At 45.6% G+C, this 19,086-nt stretch overlaps 1 protein-coding gene across 1 annotated transcript in view; it reads right to left on the bottom strand.

The window, feature by feature from the left end:
- LOC121711368 (nuclear receptor coactivator 7) overlaps nt 1-19,086 on the bottom strand; it is a 35,809-nt gene that overhangs the window by 15,692 nt on the left and 1,031 nt on the right. The window contains 10 exon segments of the mRNA XM_042094928.1: nt 799-970; nt 1,278-1,822; nt 1,824-1,934; nt 2,409-2,593; nt 3,376-3,501; nt 4,466-4,561; nt 7,495-7,602; nt 10,947-11,017; nt 13,849-14,015; nt 18,886-19,003. Of these exon segments, the coding sequence (XP_041950862.1) occupies nt 799-970; nt 1,278-1,822; nt 1,824-1,934; nt 2,409-2,593; nt 3,376-3,501; nt 4,466-4,561; nt 7,495-7,602; nt 10,947-11,017; nt 13,849-14,015; nt 18,886-18,923 (1,619 nt within the window). The 5' untranslated portion in view covers nt 18,924-19,003.

Raw genomic sequence — 19,086 nt, 5'->3', positions numbered from 1 at the left:
CGGACATCTCCACACCCATTCGTCGTGGTGGAATATCTCACAAACTTTTCATTCAAGAAATTACAAACCGCATATCAGAATAAACAGCAGAACTTAACGAACACAAAGGTGTAAAGCATTCCATTATGCAATTAGCCGTTCCAGAGTAATTTGTGAATTGTCTACAAGGTCTCCAACTTTGGACTTTTGTAATACACGATAAGGCCAAATACAAAATAAATGTTAACAATATCACCTAGATAACTGTAAATATTAAAACCAGAGTTTTTCCAATGTAGTTTCACAAAATGCTAAGCATTAAGTTTCTTAAAGCTGTGCTGTGCATTTATTGTTCAGTGCATGATTTCATAACAGGCCAAATAGAAAATAAATGCTAAATGTTAAATATAGCCTTGATATCTGTAAATATTTAAATCAGATGATGTACAGTATAGTTAGATCAAGTTGGAGAGTCGATTATAGGATGCTCCAGAACTCACACAAACGGAGTCTTAAAGGAGCCACACCACTTTTATGACATGACACTATGGCATATTTATTGTGGTTCTGTTGGCCTTTAGTTTTGTTGCTACTGTGCTTGTAGGTTTAGGGCAAAATTCAGCACATTTTAGTCGTATTGCAATAATGCCGATAACCGTGATCATTTTGGGTAGCCTACTATAATCATGATATCACATTTTCATGCCGTTTCTCTAGTGGCTGGTAAAAAAGTTGATTTTGGAATCCACCAGTCACAGTGGCAGGTGGAAAGAAATATTAATTTCCATCCCTGACACACACACACACACACACACACACCTTTCTTGAGGGACGGCAAACCAATACTCTAACAGCTTGACTCGCCCGCTGGAGGAGTGGGAGGGGCTAGTTGTCTGGGCAACAGCAAAAGACTTCCTCATTGGTTTGCCCACTTTGAAGCAGAGGAACATGGGCGGAGCTTTGCTCTTCTCCTCCGTAGACAGCAGCATGTCTGAGAACAGAGAGAACAGATGAAAGGATGAAGAGATGGAGAGATGAAGAGAGGAGAGGTGAAGACACAGAGATGAACATCAGGTATGAAGTGACTGGTGTTAAGTTTCTCCAGAATTAGTGCCCTCTAGTGGGGTAATAAGCTCCTACAGCACTAGTGCCCTCTAGTGGGGTAATAAACTTAGGACTAGTGCCTTCTAGTGGGGTAATAAGTTTATCCAGCTCTGCTTAATACTACTGTAAAGAGGGCTATGATGTAGACTGGGATGTGGGGCTGTTCTGATTGGCTGGCTGGTCGTAGTCCTTACTTTCTATTGGTCCTTGCATCCTCTGCAGCAGCCACGACTTCACCTCGGCCTTGTGGCTCCGCCGCCTCCTCTCCTCCTCCGTCAGCTCCTCCTCCAGTAGGGAACTACATCTCCCATAATGCCCCTGGTCCTCAGCCAGCCCCTCCTCCAGTAGGGAACTACATCTCCCATAATGCCCCTGGTCCTCAGCCAGCCCCTCCTCCTGTGGGGAACTACATCTCCCACAATGCCCCTGGTCCTCATCCAGCCCCTCCTCCTCTGGCGAACTACATCTCCCACAATGCCCCTGGTTCCCCCTCTGGTCCCCTGCTTCGGCTGCAAGCTCCGTGGCTCCGCCCACCACTGACGCCTCACTCCGTTTCCTGCTGCTGGCGGCGTCTCCCACAGCCTCCGTCTCCGTGGTAACCTCGGTGATCTCTCCAGGGGAGCGTGTGGACAGCCCTTCGTCCCCCTCCTCCTCCTCAGCACTGCCCCCTAGTGGCTGGAGCTCGGTGAAGCCCTCGTCGGAGGGCGACTGGTCGAGCGGGGGGGGCGTGTCCGTGGCGACGCTGGCGCTCCAGCTCCTCGTAGCGGCTGAAGGGGTTGAGATCTCGCTCCGACGGAAGCTCTTCCCACTCGCCCGGCCTGTACAGGGGACAGAGATCGTGCGGTAGGTCGCTAGTGGGGGGGGGGGGGGGGGGGGGGGGGGGGGGGGTCAGGAACGGAAAGAAAAAGAAAAAGAAAAAGAGGAAAAGAGGAACGGAACGGAGGGAACCAAAGTGCAAACAGAACAGAACCTTAAACAAAAACACATGGGTAACCATGGAAACATGCCAAACAAAATCAGCTGTGATGACAACAGACTCCGTCCACAACAGAACAATGCCGATGAGGACTACAACGGGGTGAAGGGGTTTGGAGAAATAACAAATGGTGTAAGGGTGTGTGTGTGTGTGTGTGTGTGTGTGTGTGTGTGTGTGTGTGTGTGTGTGTGTGTGTGTGTGTGAGACAGTCTTACGAGGGCAGCGCGTCCTTGATCTTCATGCATGACACGTGTGCGTGGGGTGTGTGCGTGTGCGTGGGGTGTGTGTGTGTGTGTGTGTGTGTGTGTGTGTGTGTGTGTGTGTGTGTGTGTGTGTGAGACAGTCTTACGAGGGCAGCGCGTCCTTGATCTTCATGCGTGAGACGTCATCGTACAGCGCCACAGAGATGACCTCGTCCATGGGGCATATGAGGCCGTACTCCTCGCAGCCGTGTTCGATCACCAGCGGGTCCGACTTGTGCGGGTCGAACATGATGTTGTTGGGTGTCACAATCATCACCCCGCCCACCACACCCTGGCGACAGACCATAATACCAGCATAGCATTAGATCACCACATGAAATCGCCAATCACCAAATCCCAACACACCCCAACACCATCAACTCACTAATCACCAAATCACAACACCATCAACTCACTAATCACCAAATCATAATCACATCACATCCGAATACCATCAACTGATAGCAATTATTTTAGGGTTTCAAAACTACTTTTAGTTAGCCATGTGGCCCCTCTTGGCATTAAACAAAGGCACCCTCCCCTCCCCCAATGAAATGCTAATGTACTGGTTCCAAGGGCTATCAGATCCACAAGACAAAGGATGTTACCTTGCTATAATGTATCCATGTGTCATGAAATGTAAATATATTCATGTATGGTATCATTGTAATAGTCTCAGTACAAGGATTGTACTGAGACTACGGAGACTGACTTACGAAGATGAGTAATTTACACAAAAACGTTGCCTGGTGTCCCTTTAAGTAATTACTTTCACAACTCACAATTCACTAATCACCAAATCATAACACCATCAATTCACCAATCACCAAATCATAACACCATCAAATCATAACACCATCAACTCACCAATCACCAAATCATAACACTATCAACTCACCAATCACCAAATCACAACACCATCAACTCACCAATCACCAAATCATAACACTATCAACTCACTAATCACCAAATCAGAAACACAACACATCCTAACATCGTCACCAAACACACCAAATCATAATTGGAACTCTGTGTAGTGCGTAAAAGAAAGTTGTGTGTGGGTGAGTTGCATACCATTCCGTCAGTGAAGTACTTGCAGCTCATCTTAATGAACTTGACTGTTGCTGGGCTCTCATCTTCGGAGGGTGGAGACAGTTCTCTCCGGAGCGACAGACCCGCCTGTCCACTCAACACGCCATCCTGGAGTAACAGACCAGAGGCAACGAGCACACAATCACAGATCAGTCAAAATGGCAGACTAGAGGCAACGAGCACAGAATCACAGATCAGTCAAAACAACAGACTAGAGGCAACGGGCACACAATCACAGATCAGTCAAAACAACAGACTAAAGGCAACGAGCACACAATCACAGATCAGTCAAAATGGCAGACTAGAGGCAACGAGCATAGAACCTTAGATCAGTCGAAACCACAGACTAAAGGGAATGAGCACAGAACTAGTTATGGCCCGATACCGATACTGGCATCGGGGATCGGGCCGATACTGGTCCCATATACTTCCATGTACTCATAAAAACTCCCCGATACCACCCACCGATACTTACACAGTTTCCCCTAAATCACTGTAGCCGCTACACTTTCATGAAGCCTACTCACAAGGCTCATTTCAGTCTTGCTCTTGAAAACATACAACTAGCTAGATTCATGTATCTGCGTTAAAAACATACAACTAGCTAGATTCATGTATCTGCGTTAAAAACATACAACTAGCTGGATTCAGGTATCTGCATTGAAAACATACAACTAGCTAGATTCATGTGTCTGCGTTGAATCTATGCTAATACCCTCGCACATATGGTTTCCTGTCTTAACTATAGCTCACCTAAACTATGCGTGAGTGTAGCCTAGTTGTTGTTGTGCGTCGCTGCGTTAGTGTACCTCTGTACCTCCAAGGTACCAAGGTACCTGGTCACCTGAGACCTGGGGATTGGGGTCTGGTTCTCTAGGGTACCTGGTCACCTGAGACCTGGGTCTGGTTCTCTAGGGTACCTGGTCGCCTGAGACCCGGGGATTGGGGTCTGGTTCTCAGCAGCAGCGTTGACATGAGCTGGTCTACCTGAGTGGGTTCACCTGATCTGAGAGGGTTCACCTGAGTGGGTGTGATTGACAGGTCACCTGAGTGGGTGTGATTGACAGGTCACCTGAGAGGGTTTTCCGGGCGCAACGCTGGACTCTGGGTCTGATCCGGTCTCCTGGCAACCAGAGTCTGACTGGCCAACATCTGGGACAAATAGCTTCTGCAAAACAGAGGTTAGAAACAGGTCACACACACAGGCAAAAAGAGTAAAGGCTGTTTTATGCTTCTGTGTCGACGCAGGCGTGAACCTTTCGAAGTTCTGCGTCTCCTGTGTTTGCGTCGCTCACCACCGAACTCCATAGACTGCCGTGATGAAATATTAATCTTATTTGTTTTGCCTTTTCCTTCTTAGATTTCGTAAAAGTTAGAGGAATAGACACAGTACATTCCAAGGACCTAGTTATTGTAACCAAAGTACTGCTTGCTGGCGAAGTGCTGATTTTAAAACGTTACTGACAAATAGACACTTTACAAACAGATCTCCGACAGAACTCCCGTCATTTTAACCATAATACACCTGAGTTTATTTGCAAAGCTTATGTCAGTGAACTAGCATGTTGCTTCTTGTAATCCCAAGAATCTCAAAAACTACAGTAGGAGGCAGAGCTTTCTGCTACCACGACCCCCTCCTCTGGAATAATCTCCCTCCCTCAATCCGATTAGCAGACACCCTCCCTGTCTAGACTTAAAACATACCTCTTTAGTGCCTCCCATAGTTAGGTATGGTGCAGTGTGGAACTTCATCCACCTCAGGGTTTTTTGGAATGGACCACCCTGCTGTGTCCTCGTGTGACTGGCACCCCAGTCATGCAAGCGATTGCTTCTCACCACAGTAGGCTTGAAGCAGCCGGCTATCAACACACAGGGCAAGTTGACCAATCACAGTCCTTGCAGTCTGCGGTGTCTCAACGTGAAGTTACAATATTTTAGAGGTGTGCGTCAGGCAACGCCGGAGAGCTTAGACCGGGTACACGGTAGGGCTGCTCGATTATGGCAAAAATCATAATTACTATTATTAATTACTATTATTGATAAACGGATATTGATTATGAGGGGGGAGGGGGGGGGGGGGGGGGGGCATAAGCCTTATCTAATTTCCACAACCACAGAAGAATAATAAACAGACCGCAGAAGAAAAATAACTTGCTGGTAAATAAGTAGATTTGTTTTCCTACTTATTCATAACAGCACATATTGCAGATACATTACATTGTGATTAAATACTGTGGTGTGCGGCATATTCAGGCAGTGACATGTTTGCTGACGACCTGATAAAAATCCCTTTTTCGTTGGAATTCTACTTCAGTCATGTTTGTAGGCTTGCCTACGTTTCTTCCTCCCAGCCCATAACTGAATATTATACCCAATAACATTGGGACTGAATGAGCAACTGATCAGTGTTAATGATGATTAGTAACGTTCGCATTTGCCTAATGAATCAGTGTTAATGATGATTAGTAACGTTCGCAGTGTTTCCCATACATTGACTAATCTGTGGCGGGGCGCCACGAAATAAAAATCGGCCGCCACAGATCTAATATTCTATGTTTAATTTAATTTAAATTAAATATATGGTCAAGTCCTTGCATTGCCATTGAGCTGCACTTTTTACGCACGCAGCCTTTCCTTGCCCCGCCCCGCTCTCTCTCGTAACGAGCCCGCTGCCCCTCCTCTGCATGTGCATTTAACAAAATATTCACGATTGTTGAAGGATTGTATTTGCCACATAGAAGCACTGCATAGAAGACATCTGGCTAAGAGACTAAACTTATAAGTTAAGTTATGAAATCAAGCAGTATCTCAAAGCTACGTAACGTTAGAATACTGTTTGGATGTCAAATTTAGCATGCTTAGCCTACTTACAGCTGCTTGTCAATTTCTTTGAAGGGCTCATTTTATTGACTCTGACACTGAATGTTTGCAAAATCCCGATGTAAATGGAAAAGTGTTTTCCAAAATTCAAAAGTGCTTGTCCCAAGGAGAAGTACGAACCTTTATTTTAACTATGTAGAAAACGTTATGAATTGCATCCACACATCAGCAGCCTTTCAACTGTGTTACAATTGCAAGGGTTCCCTCAAACGTCTTAAAGTGACAGGCACTCAATTAGACCTATGCACGATCTCCTCCCCCCCCCCCCCCCCCCCCCAACCCCCGTTGTCCAAGTCAGCTACCGCCACAAATTGAATCCAATTCTGTGGGAAACACTGCGTTCGCATTTGAATCAGTGTTAATGATGATTAGTAACGTTCTCATTTGCCTAATGAATCAGTGTTAATGATTAATAGTAACGTTCTCATTTGCCTAATGAATCAGTGTTAATGATGATTAGTAACATTCTCATTTGCCTAATGTTATCCACTTGCATTAGTAGCCTAGTAATTGACAAGCTGTAACGTTATAGCGCACTAATTTCAACAACCAGGAATGTTCTAACGTTAGATCAGCAGTCTTGCCAGAACCAGGCGTGTTCTGACGTTAGATTAGCCGTCTTGCCAGAACCAGGCACGTTCTAACGTTAGATTAGCGGTCTTGCCACTATTAACACTATTTTCTAAACGGAATGTGGCAAAATAATCGCTTTTCTTAATGATTCCGTTTTTGTCTTCGTTTGGAGCCAAAATAAAATTTGATTAATTGCACAGCCCTAGTACACGGCAACACAGAGAGCTCTATGGGGCTACACCATGGATTTGACGCAGAAGCATAAAACAGACTTGAGATTGAGAAATGAGTCTCTCTCACACTCACACACACACACACACACACACACACACACACACACACACACTCACACATACCCTCTCTCCCACGATCAGCGAACATGGGAATCCCCCACAGGTGGTGTGTGTGAGACTCATTTCTTGTGTGTGTGTGTGTGTGTGTGTGTGTGTGTGTGTGAGTGTGTGTGTGTGTGTGTGTGTGTGTGTGTGTGAGTGAGTGTGTGTGTGTGAGTGAGTGAGTGTGAGTGAGAGTGTGTGTGTGTGCATGTGTATGTGTATGTGTGCATGTGTATGTGTGTGTGTGTGTGTGAGAGTGTGTGTGTGTGTGCATGTGTATGTGTGTGTGTGTGTGTGTGTGTGAGATAGTAACCTGTCCTGGGACCACGCTGCGTGAGAAGAGGCGGTTGAGTTGCACCAACTCATTGGGGGTGATGTTGAACTTCAGAGAGATGCCATTCAGAGTGTCACTAGGGCACACCTGCAAGACAGAGGGAGAGACATCCCTGAAATATAGTCCCAAAAAAACTCCTAAACACTAAAAAAAACAAGAACTGATCTCAGAAAAGAGGCCCGGAGTGCACCAGTTGAGCTCATGTCTGAGTGTAACGTTATGTCTGTCTCAAAAGCGGAAGTTATTATGGGTAACTTAATATGCACCATTTAAACCTGCATGTGTTGCGCCAGGAGCGGCATAAATTATGAATCAGAATAGTGTCCCTGGTAAGAACTTAAAATAATAGTGACAGTTGACAGAGTGCTATGAAACGCACCCATCGTTCTGAATCACGAGTGAGCTGAATCCATTCAAAACGGTTAAACAAGACTTTAACCCAGAGTGAGCTGAATCCATTAAAAACGGTAAAACAAGACTTTAAACAGCTCAAAGCATGGAAAACAGTGTTAATGGTATTTAAATGTATCTGTGTGCCTAGAATAGATGAAAATGATGTCTTAACAGCATTAATAATATCTAGGCTATTGGCCAACTACTCACACAACTCACTGTAATGTTAGATTTGTTGTGACAACAGTTGCTATAGGGAAAGAAACCGTATGGTTTCGCTCTGCTGCGTCATGCAGTATTTTCTATGTTTGAGTTTGATTGAGTTGTTTTAAAAAACTGTTTACCATCTACTGTTCTTATGCTCATACTTACAGAATGGAGAAGGGTTTGTATCGTGTCACAAACGTTCCCAATGTATAAAATGAGGAATGGAGAGGGGTTTGTATTGTGTCAAAAACGTTCTCAATGTATAAAATGAGTTTTTTGCAACTTTAGGTAAATGTTTTAGTTAGGTAAGGGTAAGGTAACAAAAAAAGTACCGATGAATACCGACACCGCACCTCCGGCACCGGTACTGATATTGGTTAAAATGTCAACCCTAGTGCCAGCTGGTACTGAAGCTCACTAATTCAGCAACAAAAACTAATACACAATACGCTCAGACCCGTTCTGCTTCCAAACTACATTTGAGTCAATAAAATCATCAAACAAGCAAAAGAAGATTATTTGAAACATTGGAGAAACCAAACTACAAGCCAAAGTAGTATGAAATTCTATCTAACCCTAAAAAGATAGATTGGCAGAGTATCTCTAGGCCTTTTCACACAGAGATCACGCTAAATTTGCGGGAAGAGGAGACTTGTTTTTGCCGTCTTTTTGTGTCTGAAAACGAGGTGAAAATTTGCCGGCCTGCTGATCTGTTCACATGATGCAGCATTTTGGGGATCCAGGAGGCAGGATCAGCTATAGCAAATTAAATTGTGACGTACAACAGGGGGCGTGTAGAGTGATAGTCGTAGGCCTTATTATGCGTGGACCTTCAGATACAGCAGGTGTGTGATTTCCAAAACCATGGCGGCAGAACCGACTGCACTTTGGTTAGCTTGCATTTGCTTTGCTGTTGCTTAGAATGTTAGATTCTTGCGATAGATGTCTTCAGACAATGAAGCATGCTTTGTGCACAAATGATAGCCTAGGGCAAAGAGAATGGACATCTCAACATAAGGATACATTAGAAGATGATGATTGGTGTAAACTTTCACACGACGTGATAAGCAGTTCCGCTTAAAAACGCAACGTTCCATTCAGTCATAAATCATAAAAGTGTAGGCCTAGTGCTCGTCATGAAAAGAAAACAGCAGCTTAATATTTTTCAGGTGTTTAACAGTAGGCCTAGGCGCACTGTTAGCAGTTATGCCAAAGGCAGTGAGATTATTAGGCATTGCATCCTGTCACTCTGTTTGGAACATCGCAGTTCGGGTTGATAAGATTCAGTTAATGCGAGTATGGATCGTCTCAAAGTTTGGGACAAATAAACAGCAGTGTAGGCAAAGCAAATCCTAATTGTTAGGTTACCATAGCTGTCTTTTCTCTAGGCCTGGGCCTATCGGAAATCGCGACATAAGCTCATTGGTTTCTTTTTTCTTTTCTTTCTTGTTCGCGTGTTGGGTAGTGAAGCGATAATGCATTTAAAGCAGAGTATCATGTGAGCCAGAGCCGATATGGCCAGAACTGCTGCTCTGTAAAGCTATTTCTGTCCCACCCAAATTTGCTGAACTACTTGCGAAGTAGCTTATTCATCACAGACATCACATGTATCACACGAAAGAGCTTTTTCTCAGCCTTTAAACAATGTTAGTGGTTAGTTGTTGTTGTAAACGGTTTGCGAGAAAAGTAACTTTAATTTAATCATATTTTCTGCGCCCGAACTTCGCGAACTTTCCCTCAACACATGACAAACCATATATCAGAATAAACAGCAGACCTTACCGAACACAAAGGTGTAAAGCATTCCCATGTACAGTTAGCCATTCCAGAGTAATCCGGTTTTAAATTTGCAGCAATGTCTTTATGCATGTCTCCAACTTCTGGGGTTCACAATGTGTTTAAATTGTTCAATAGGCCTACATGATTTTATAACAGACCAAATACAAAATAAATGTTGTAAATATCGCCTAGATATCTGTAAGCATTACAATCAGAGGATATACATATAGGGCAGACAGACGCTCATGAGTTCATGCTTTGTTTTATCGCTGGATTTTAGGATAGCCTATTATGGCAACCGATTGCATTCCAAGCTACAGTCAACTCTAGCAGACATTAAATGACTGGAGACTTTGTGAATTTAAAGATTGACATAATGTGCTGTCTCTGCTATTGCTGCTTTTGATCAGTTAGATTTATTTACAATCTCCTGTGGTGGGCTGGACATAGTATTGAAATGCCCGCCCAGATTCCCCTTTCCGCCTTGACCCATTCACACTGGTGCCGGAACGAAAAAACTCGGCAAAATGTCTAGGGGGCTTGGTAGCAAAATGTCTAGGGGGCTTGGTAGCAAAAGGTCTAGGGGGCTTGGTAGCAAAATGTCTAGGGGGCTTGGTAGCAAAATGTCTAGGGGGCTTGGTAGCAAAAGGTCTAGGGGGCTTGGTAGCAAAATGTCTAGGGGGCTTGGTAGTAAATTTGGCGAGACACTTTGTCCCGCCGTTCCGCCTCGGTCTATGTGAAAGGGACAGTCCTTCCGTGATTCTGGTAGATAGATAGATAGATACTTTATTGATCCCCAGGGGAAATTCAAGATGGTACATAAAATCGCGGCGATTTTGGCAGTGTGAAAAGGCCTTCTGTCAGAGATACAAAGCAGAGGCTAATCCTGACCAAGTACAGGCTCAGTAACCACACCCTTGTTTCATCTGGTGTAGTCATCCCTTTCATTTTTGCTGGGTCATAACAATATTCAAACACACATTTGAAACTCCTAGACATTCCTAACACATGTGGTGTGCAGAGGTGCACTGTGGGAGATGTAGTTTACTCACAGTATACTCCACCGTGCCAGGCGGTCTCTGCTTCTCCTTCTTCACATGACTTATGGGGTTGCTGCCATTATCTGAAAGGCCAAACACACACACACACACACACACACACACACAATCATCTTCGGTCCTTTGATATCGCTGCAGAACCTCCTGGAGCCTCCTTCATGCTAGGTCATAAGTGATGTCATAGGTGCATCTCTCGTGCCACAGCAGATGCCCGTGTTGATGGTTGTGTCATTTGGAACTCAACAATCCAATAGTGGGGGGGGGGACGGGGGGACAGAATAACCCTACCACAGGGATCATCTGATGACTGAAGTCTCTCTCTCTCTCTCTCTCTATCATACCTAACACGATGAGCGCGGCTTCCTCTCCCTTCCGTTCATGAGAGAGAGAGAGAGAGAGAGAGAGAGAGAGAGAGAGAGAGAGAGAGAGAGAGAGAGAGAGAGAGAGAGAGAGAGAGAGAGAGAGACAGACGTGTTCATTGTGTCGGTGATGCAGACTCATCAAAACGACAGTTGGAGATGAAACCAAACAGGAATAATCCACTTATGCAACTTCCTCTGGGAAGAGTGGTGTGTGTGTGTGTGTGTGTGCGTGTGCCGTGTGTGTGTGCCGTGTGCAGTGTGTGTGCAGTGTGCAGTGTGTGTATATATGTGTGTGGTGTGTGTGGTGTGTGTGTGTGTGTGTGTGTGCGCAATGTGGGTATGTACGTGTGTGTGGGGGGATCCCCCCCCCCCCTTCTGGTCTTGATATCCTGCCTCTGCTAAATTATTTGTATCCCGGTGGGGACAACATTTATCCCCACTTGTATTGATTAATGCCACTCGTATTGATTAATGCCAAATGTCACTCGTATTGATTAATGCCACTCGTATTGATTAATGCCACCCGTATTAATTAATGCCACCCGTATTGATTAATGCCACCCGTATTGATTAATGCCACTCGTATTGATTATCCCCACTTGTATTGATTAATGCCACTCGTATTGATTAATGCCACCCGTATTGATTAATGCCACCCGTATTGATTACATTTATCCACTCGTACACTCCTATACCCCCCAGAGTGCAGCACAGTAGCTCATGAACATGGCTATGAAGTTATCAAACGCGTCCTTCAACGCATGCTTTAACAGCTACACTAGAGGCTTCATGGTCAACTGTACTGGCCATGTTCTTGTTCCAAAATCATTTTCATAAAAACTGTAGTTTACCGCAGAGGCTAGAAAAGAGGATGTGAACAGCAAACGAGAGACAGACTTGCCTCTATGTGTGTGTGTGGTCTACCACAGAGTGGCTAGAAAAAGATGATGTGAACAGCAAACGAGAGAGAGACTTGCCTCTGTGTGTGTGTGTGTGTATGTCTGTATGAGAGAGACTTGCCTCTGTGTGTGTGTGTGTGTGTGTGTGTGTGTATGTCTGTGTGTGAGAGAGACTTGCCTCTGTGTGTGTGTGTGTGTGTGTGTGCGTGTCTTGCCTGTGAGTGTGTGTGTGTGTGCGCGCGTGTGTGCGTGTCTTGCCTGTGAGTGTGTCTTGCCTGTGAGTGTGTCTTGCCTGTGAGTGTGTCTTGCCTGTGAGTGTGTCTTGCCTGTGTGTGTGTCTTGCCTGTGTGTGTGCCTTGCCTGTGTGTGTGCCTTGCCTGTGTGTGTGCCTTGCCTGTGTGTGTGTGCGCGTCTTGCCTGTGTGTGTCTTGCCTGTGTGTGTGTGTGTCTTGCCTGTGTGTGTGTGTGTGTCTTGCCTGTGTGTGTCTTGCCTGTGTGTGTGTGTCTTGCCTGTGTGTGTGTGTCTTGCCTGTGTGTGTGTGTCTTGCCTGTGTGTGTGTCTTGCCTGTGTGTGTGTGTGTGTGTCTTGTCTGTCTGTGTGTGTGTGTGTGTGTCTTGCCTGTGTGTGTGTGTGTGTGTGTCTTGCCTGTGTGTGTGTGTGTGTGTGTGTGTGTGTGTGTGTGTGTGTGTCTTGCCTGTGTGTGGGTGTGTGTCTTGCCTGTGTGTGTGTCTTGCCTGTGTGTGTGTGTGTGTGTCTTGTCTGTGTGTGTGTGTGTGTGTGTGTGTGTGTGTGTGTCTTGCCTGTGTGTGTGTGTGTGTGTGTGTGTCTTACCTGTGTGTGTGTGTGTGTGTGTGTCTTGCCTGTGTGTGTGTGTCTTGCCTGTGTGTGTGTGTGTGTGTGTGTGTCTTGCCTGTGTGTGTGTGTGTGTGTGTGTGTGTGTGTGTGTGTGTGTCTTGCCTGTGTGTGTGTGTGTGTGTGTGTGTGTGTGTCTTGCCTGTGTGTGTGTGTGTGTGTGTGTCTTGCCTGTGTGTGTGTGTGTGTGTGTGTGTGTCTTGCCTGTGTGTGTGTGTGTGTCTTGCCTGTGTGTGTGTGTGTGTGTGTGTGTGTGTGTGTGTGTGTCTTGCCTGTGTGTGTGTGTGTGTGTGTGTGTGTGTGTGTCTTGCCTGTGTGTGTGTGTGTGTGTGTGTGTGTGTGTGTCTTGTCTGTGTGTGTGTGTGTGTGTGTGTCTTGTCTGTGTGTGTGTGTGTGTGTCTTGCCTGTGTGTGTGTGTCTTGCCTGTGTGTGTGTGTCTTGCCTGTGTGTGTGTCTTGCCTGTGTGTGTGTCTTGCCTGTGTGTGTGTGTCTTGCCTGTGTGTGTGTCTTGTCTGTGTGTGTGTGTGTGTGTGTGTCTTGCCTGTGTGTGTGTGTGTGTGTGTGTCTTGCCTGTGTGTGTGTGTGTGTCTTGCCTGTGTGTGTGTGTGTGTCTTGCCTGTGTGTGTGTGTGTGTCTTGCCTGTGTGTGTGTGTGTGTCTTGCCTGTGTGTGTGTGTGTGTCTTGCCTGTGTGTGTGTGTGTGTCTTGCCTGTGTGTGTGTGTGTGTGTGTGTGTGTGTCTTGCCTGTGTGTGTGTGTGTGTGTGTGTGTGTGTGTGTCTTGCCTGTGTGTGTGTCTCCATTCAGTTCCTTCTTCTTCTCATGCTCCTCCTTCTGGCCCTTCTCCTGCTGCTCACCGATGATTGGCACCCTCTGGCCAGCGTCTGATTGGTCCTGCTCGTTCACAGAGCTCTCTGATTGGTTCTGCTTGAGCTGCCGCCTCTTCTTCAGCCTATAGGAATGGAGAGGAGATATGGATGATGTTACATTGACCGTTAGGAACTGAAAAAAGCACAGCTGCCAACAGGCTTCACACACACACACACACACACACACAGTAAAAGTGCTTCCTATCATCCAGATGGATCCTGCAGTGTAGGGAATGGCGCTACATGATTTGGGGAAAATATATAATTGCAATTTTTTTCAATTATATATTGCGATATGATTTTTCAATGTCAATGAATTGATTCAGTTCAATATTCAAAATGTCTCTTTAATTTGTGCCTCCCATGATTGGTGAGCACGCCCAGTGCACAGGAATCACAGCACCATTGACCGACTGTGAAGCTCACCAATCAGAACGTCTGTGCCCCTAACACACTAGGCCCACCCAAAGCTCTAGAGAGATGTCTATCTATAGGGGGAGGGGATACACCACTCTACAGTCATTTGAAAGTGATTGCAGTACCAGTTTTGCCCACAATCATACATATGGTTCCTTTAATCTAATATTTGGATTTGGAGAATCGTGACACCCCTATTCCTCTGAGCTCATATCTGCTAATGTCCCAGAGCCAAGATGGCGTCCAGCTTCCTCTGAGCTCATCTCTGCTAATGTCCCAGAGCCAAGATGGCGTCCAGCTTCCTCTGAGCTCATCTGCTAATGTACTAGAGCCAAGATGGCGTCCAGCTTCCTCTGAGCTCATATCTGCTAATGTACCAAGATGGCGTCCAGCTTCCTCTGAGCTCATCTCTGCTAATGTACTAGAGCCAAGATGGCGTCCAGCTTCCTCTGAGCTCATCTGCTAATGTCCCAGAGCCAAGATGGCGTCCAGCTTCCTCTGAGCTCATCTGCTAATGTACTAGAGCCAAGATGGCGTCCAGCTTCCTCTGAGCTCATATCTGCTAATGTCCCAGAGCCAAGATGGCGTCCAGCTTCCTCTGAGCTCATCTGCTAATGTACTAGAGCCAAGATGGCGTCCAGCTTCCTCTGAGCTCATCTGCTAATGTCCCAGAGCCAAGAGGACTAATGGAGGCACTCAGGAGGATCGATAGCATCAGGGACACAATCTCAACTGTCTACAGAGGGTTTCTGGCACAATGTAAATGGAAATCAGGTTTTTTGGCCAAGTATACTTATAAGTATAAGTATATATACTTTTTTGATCCCTTGAGGGAAATTTGGTCTCTGCATTTATCCCAATCCGTGAATTAGTGAAACACACTCAGCACACAGTGAACACACAGTGAGGTGAAGCACACACTAATCCCGGCGCAGTGAGCTGCCTGCAACAACAGCAGCGCTCGGGGAGCAGTGAGGAGTTAGGTGCCTTGCTCAAGGGCACTTTATGTCGTTCCTACTGGTCGGGGATCAAACATGCAACCCACACACACACACACACACACACACACACACACACACACACACCTGCTAAAGGTTTTAGTTGGGTACATGTAGTGCTGGCAGCAGCATTTCTCAGTTGGGGGCTCCTAATGCAGACAGGAGAGCCCAACACACACACACACACTACAAAAATCTAAGTGAATTTCTAAGGAAAAAGGAAGTGCGAGTAGTGAGAGTTGTGTGTGTGTGTGTGTGTGTGTGTGTGTGTGTGAGAGTGTGTGTGTGTGTGTGTGTGTGTGTGTGTGTGGACTCACCAGCTGAGAGGCCAGCTCTGAGCGCAAGACCGCAGCTGCTCACCAAAACTGACATGGTCCTACTGTCATCGCTATGGCAACCTGCGTCACTACTACCCTAGCTGCTCCACTGCTGGCAACAACACCGCTAGTCACATCCATGCCACTGCTAGCCACATCCATGCCACTGCTAGCTAGGGTTAGGCACCGAAACTGTAGTAACGACATTAAATAACAACGTGAATTTCGGTGCCTCATTTTGGTGCCACTTAAAGGTAAACTATGCAAGATTTTCAATATAACCTTTCCGAAGGTAAACAAACTTGTAATAAGCAAATCGCTCACCTCGCATAGCGAGTCGCTACCAACAACAAACAGCAATGCAACTTCCAAGAACGAGAACCGTGAAACATTACCTCGTCAGTAGATATAGCTCTTTGGAAATAGTTTTTGCCTGTTGTTAGTCCTTCACCTCTACAACAAAAGCATTTTCATTGTGAACAGGGGGGACAAGTCACGAAAAGAGAGTAAAATATAAATATATTGCAACTCTAGAGAGAGCTCTACAGTCGCCAAAAATACCTGACCCTGCATAGTGTACCTTAAATACCTGAACCTGCATAGTGTACATTTCAATACCTGAACCTGCATAGTGTACATTTCAATACCTGAACGTGCATAGTGCACCTTTAAATACCTGCACCTGCATAGTGCACCTTTAAATACCTGAACCTGCATAGTGTACCTTTAAATTAGCTTAAAACAGAGGGGCGCACCACAGGTTAGTAGACCGTGATTGACAGCTCGCATGAGCCCATGCCAAGTAGTCTACTTTAAAGCACAAGCTCTCGTTGAAATCTAGCAATAACTATACACAAGCAAAAGTCTACGAAACAACATCAACAGCCTAGTTTACATAAAAAGCTTGCAAATGCACTAACTAGCAATAGCTATACACAAGCAAAAGGCTATGAACCAACATCAACAGCCTAGTTTACATAAAAAGCTTGCAAATGCACTAACTGGCATTTATTTGAAAGTTATTTATCAGCAAAGTTGTAATGTGAAAACTTCTCAGAAGACTTCTGCGCTACCTAATGGCATCATGACATTCATCTTTCATTCTCATGAGACCCATACAGCATCACAATGAATTTGAAGATCATGCTAACAGCTTGCTTGTAAAAATATAAATATGCAGGTTGCAAACGTACTTCTACTTTGATATTCTGCAGCTGTCAAAGAGTCTACGGAACCATCACCGCACGTTACCGCTAATTAAGCGGCTCTGATAGGAGGTAGCCTAATGTTAGCGCATAGTTGCCGTTAAAATGCCTACTAGCACTGTGAATCTGTGAATCAAAACACTCTCGCATATGTAACATGTTTAAAAGCTAACAAAGGGGAAAGACATCAAATGTATTGAAGCGTTTGAGAACACGCTGGATAAAAGCAGAGTCCCTCGACCTCAGATTAGGCTGCAATTGCCGTTGTCCATGACCAGCATATGACCTGGTAGGGCCATGGCAAGGCGTTTCTAACGTTTAAAGTTATGGCAAGCCATCTGCACTATCATGCTTTCGACCATTGGTTTGGGCATTTTGTTTTTAAAAACAAAGTACCAGTTCAGGTACCGGCATCATTTTAAAAGTATCGATTTAGCACCAGTATCGGAAAAAACCCAAAAGATACCCAACCCTATCGCTAGCTAGCCACATCCACAGCACCGCTAGACAGTCACATCCACACCACTGCTATCTAGCCACATCCCCGCCACCGCTAGACAATCACATCCTGACCACCGCTAGCTAGCCACATCCACGCCACCACTAGACATTCACATCCTGACCACCGCTAGATAGTCACATCCCCAACACCGCTAGCTAGCCATATCCCCAGCACCGCTAGCTAGCCACATCGACGCCACCGCTAGCTATATGCTATAACTCTGTTGCAGTTGCATTAAAACCTGATGCTATTACTCTGCTACATTAAGACCTGATGCTATAACTCTGCTACATTAAGACCTGATGCTATAACTCTTGTGCATTAAGACCTGATGCTATAGCTCTGCTACATTAAGACCTGATGCTAGAACTTTGCTACATTAAGACCTGATGCTATAACTCTGTTGCATTAAGACCTGATGCTGATGGTATAACTCTGCTACATTAAGACCTTAATGCCACCGTTAGCTAGCCACATCCATGCCACCGCTAGATAGTCACATCCCCACCCCGGGATGGATTACTGCACGGGCCTACCGGGCCCAGAAGGCCTGAAGCCCAAGCCTTTGCATGGAATCATTGCCTCAATATCAACAAATCAGGATGTAGGTTATGAATCTGATTGAATTTAGTATTGGCCATCCCCAAAATGCACCAGAATACAGCAAATCACATCAAACTAACTTTTTTTAGAGGACCCCCAAACCCCCCCTCCCACATATGCGACAATTAATGGGTGGGCCTTAATACATCTGGGCCCAGGCCACCAATAGCTAGCCACATCCATGACACCGCTAGATAGTCACATACCCACCACCGCTAGCTAGCCACATCCATGCCACCGCTAGATAGCCACACCCACAGACCTGCTACGTTACACCTCTCGTGCAATCATCCCTTTCCCAGCACTAACCTGTCGTGCTATAACTGCTCCATTAATGCTACATTAAGACCTGATGCTATACCTCTGCTACATTAAGACCTGATGCTATAACTCTGCTACATTAATGCTACATTAAGACCTGATGCTATAACTCTGCTACATTAAGACCTGATGCTATAACCTGATGCTACAACTCTGCTACATTAAGACCATTATTTCATGACAATTCGTACCCCACTAGTAGCCTATGGTGAAGTTATAATCAGACTTCAAGCTGTGCCAAGCAAATGCAGCAGTTGGGAATAGGTTGGAAATGACTGATTTTCAGCCACGTAATGCTCATTCTGGTGTATATTATGACAAGATGTACCGAAGTGTAAAGTGTATCAATTACCCTAATATACAAGTATGTTAAATTAAATATATTTAAATGAGGCTCCTATTTGAGTAGGCCTAGGAGAAAAGCAAACAGGTGTAAAGGGGAATTAAAGGGCCATCACCGTTTTAGAAATCTAGACTCGCCCCTAGCGGCAGCAAATTGCTGCCAGGGCTAGGCTTTAGCTACTTTCCATTTGAAATAGTTGGCAACACTGTCAGTCGGGCCTTGTCGCCGTCTACACACACACACACACCTGGCGAAGTAGCCTGGCCTCTTCTCCTTCTTGTCCATGGCTGAAGGGATGGTTGGATGACGGGATCTGGGTGTTCACACCGGCTGGACTCGCTGCTTTCTTCACAACATAGAAGTCCCTGCAACAGACGCACACACACAAGCACACATCCAGGCCGTTAACTCTAACCGTTACAACACACAGTTGAACAGAGACGCATCC

Source organism: Alosa sapidissima, chromosome 6 (assembly GCF_018492685.1).
Source record: "Alosa sapidissima isolate fAloSap1 chromosome 6, fAloSap1.pri, whole genome shotgun sequence".
Taxonomy (NCBI): domain Eukaryota; kingdom Metazoa; phylum Chordata; class Actinopteri; order Clupeiformes; family Clupeidae; genus Alosa; species Alosa sapidissima.
Note: the sequence above shows the minus strand (reverse complement) of the source record. Positions and strands in the feature narration are given on the sequence as shown.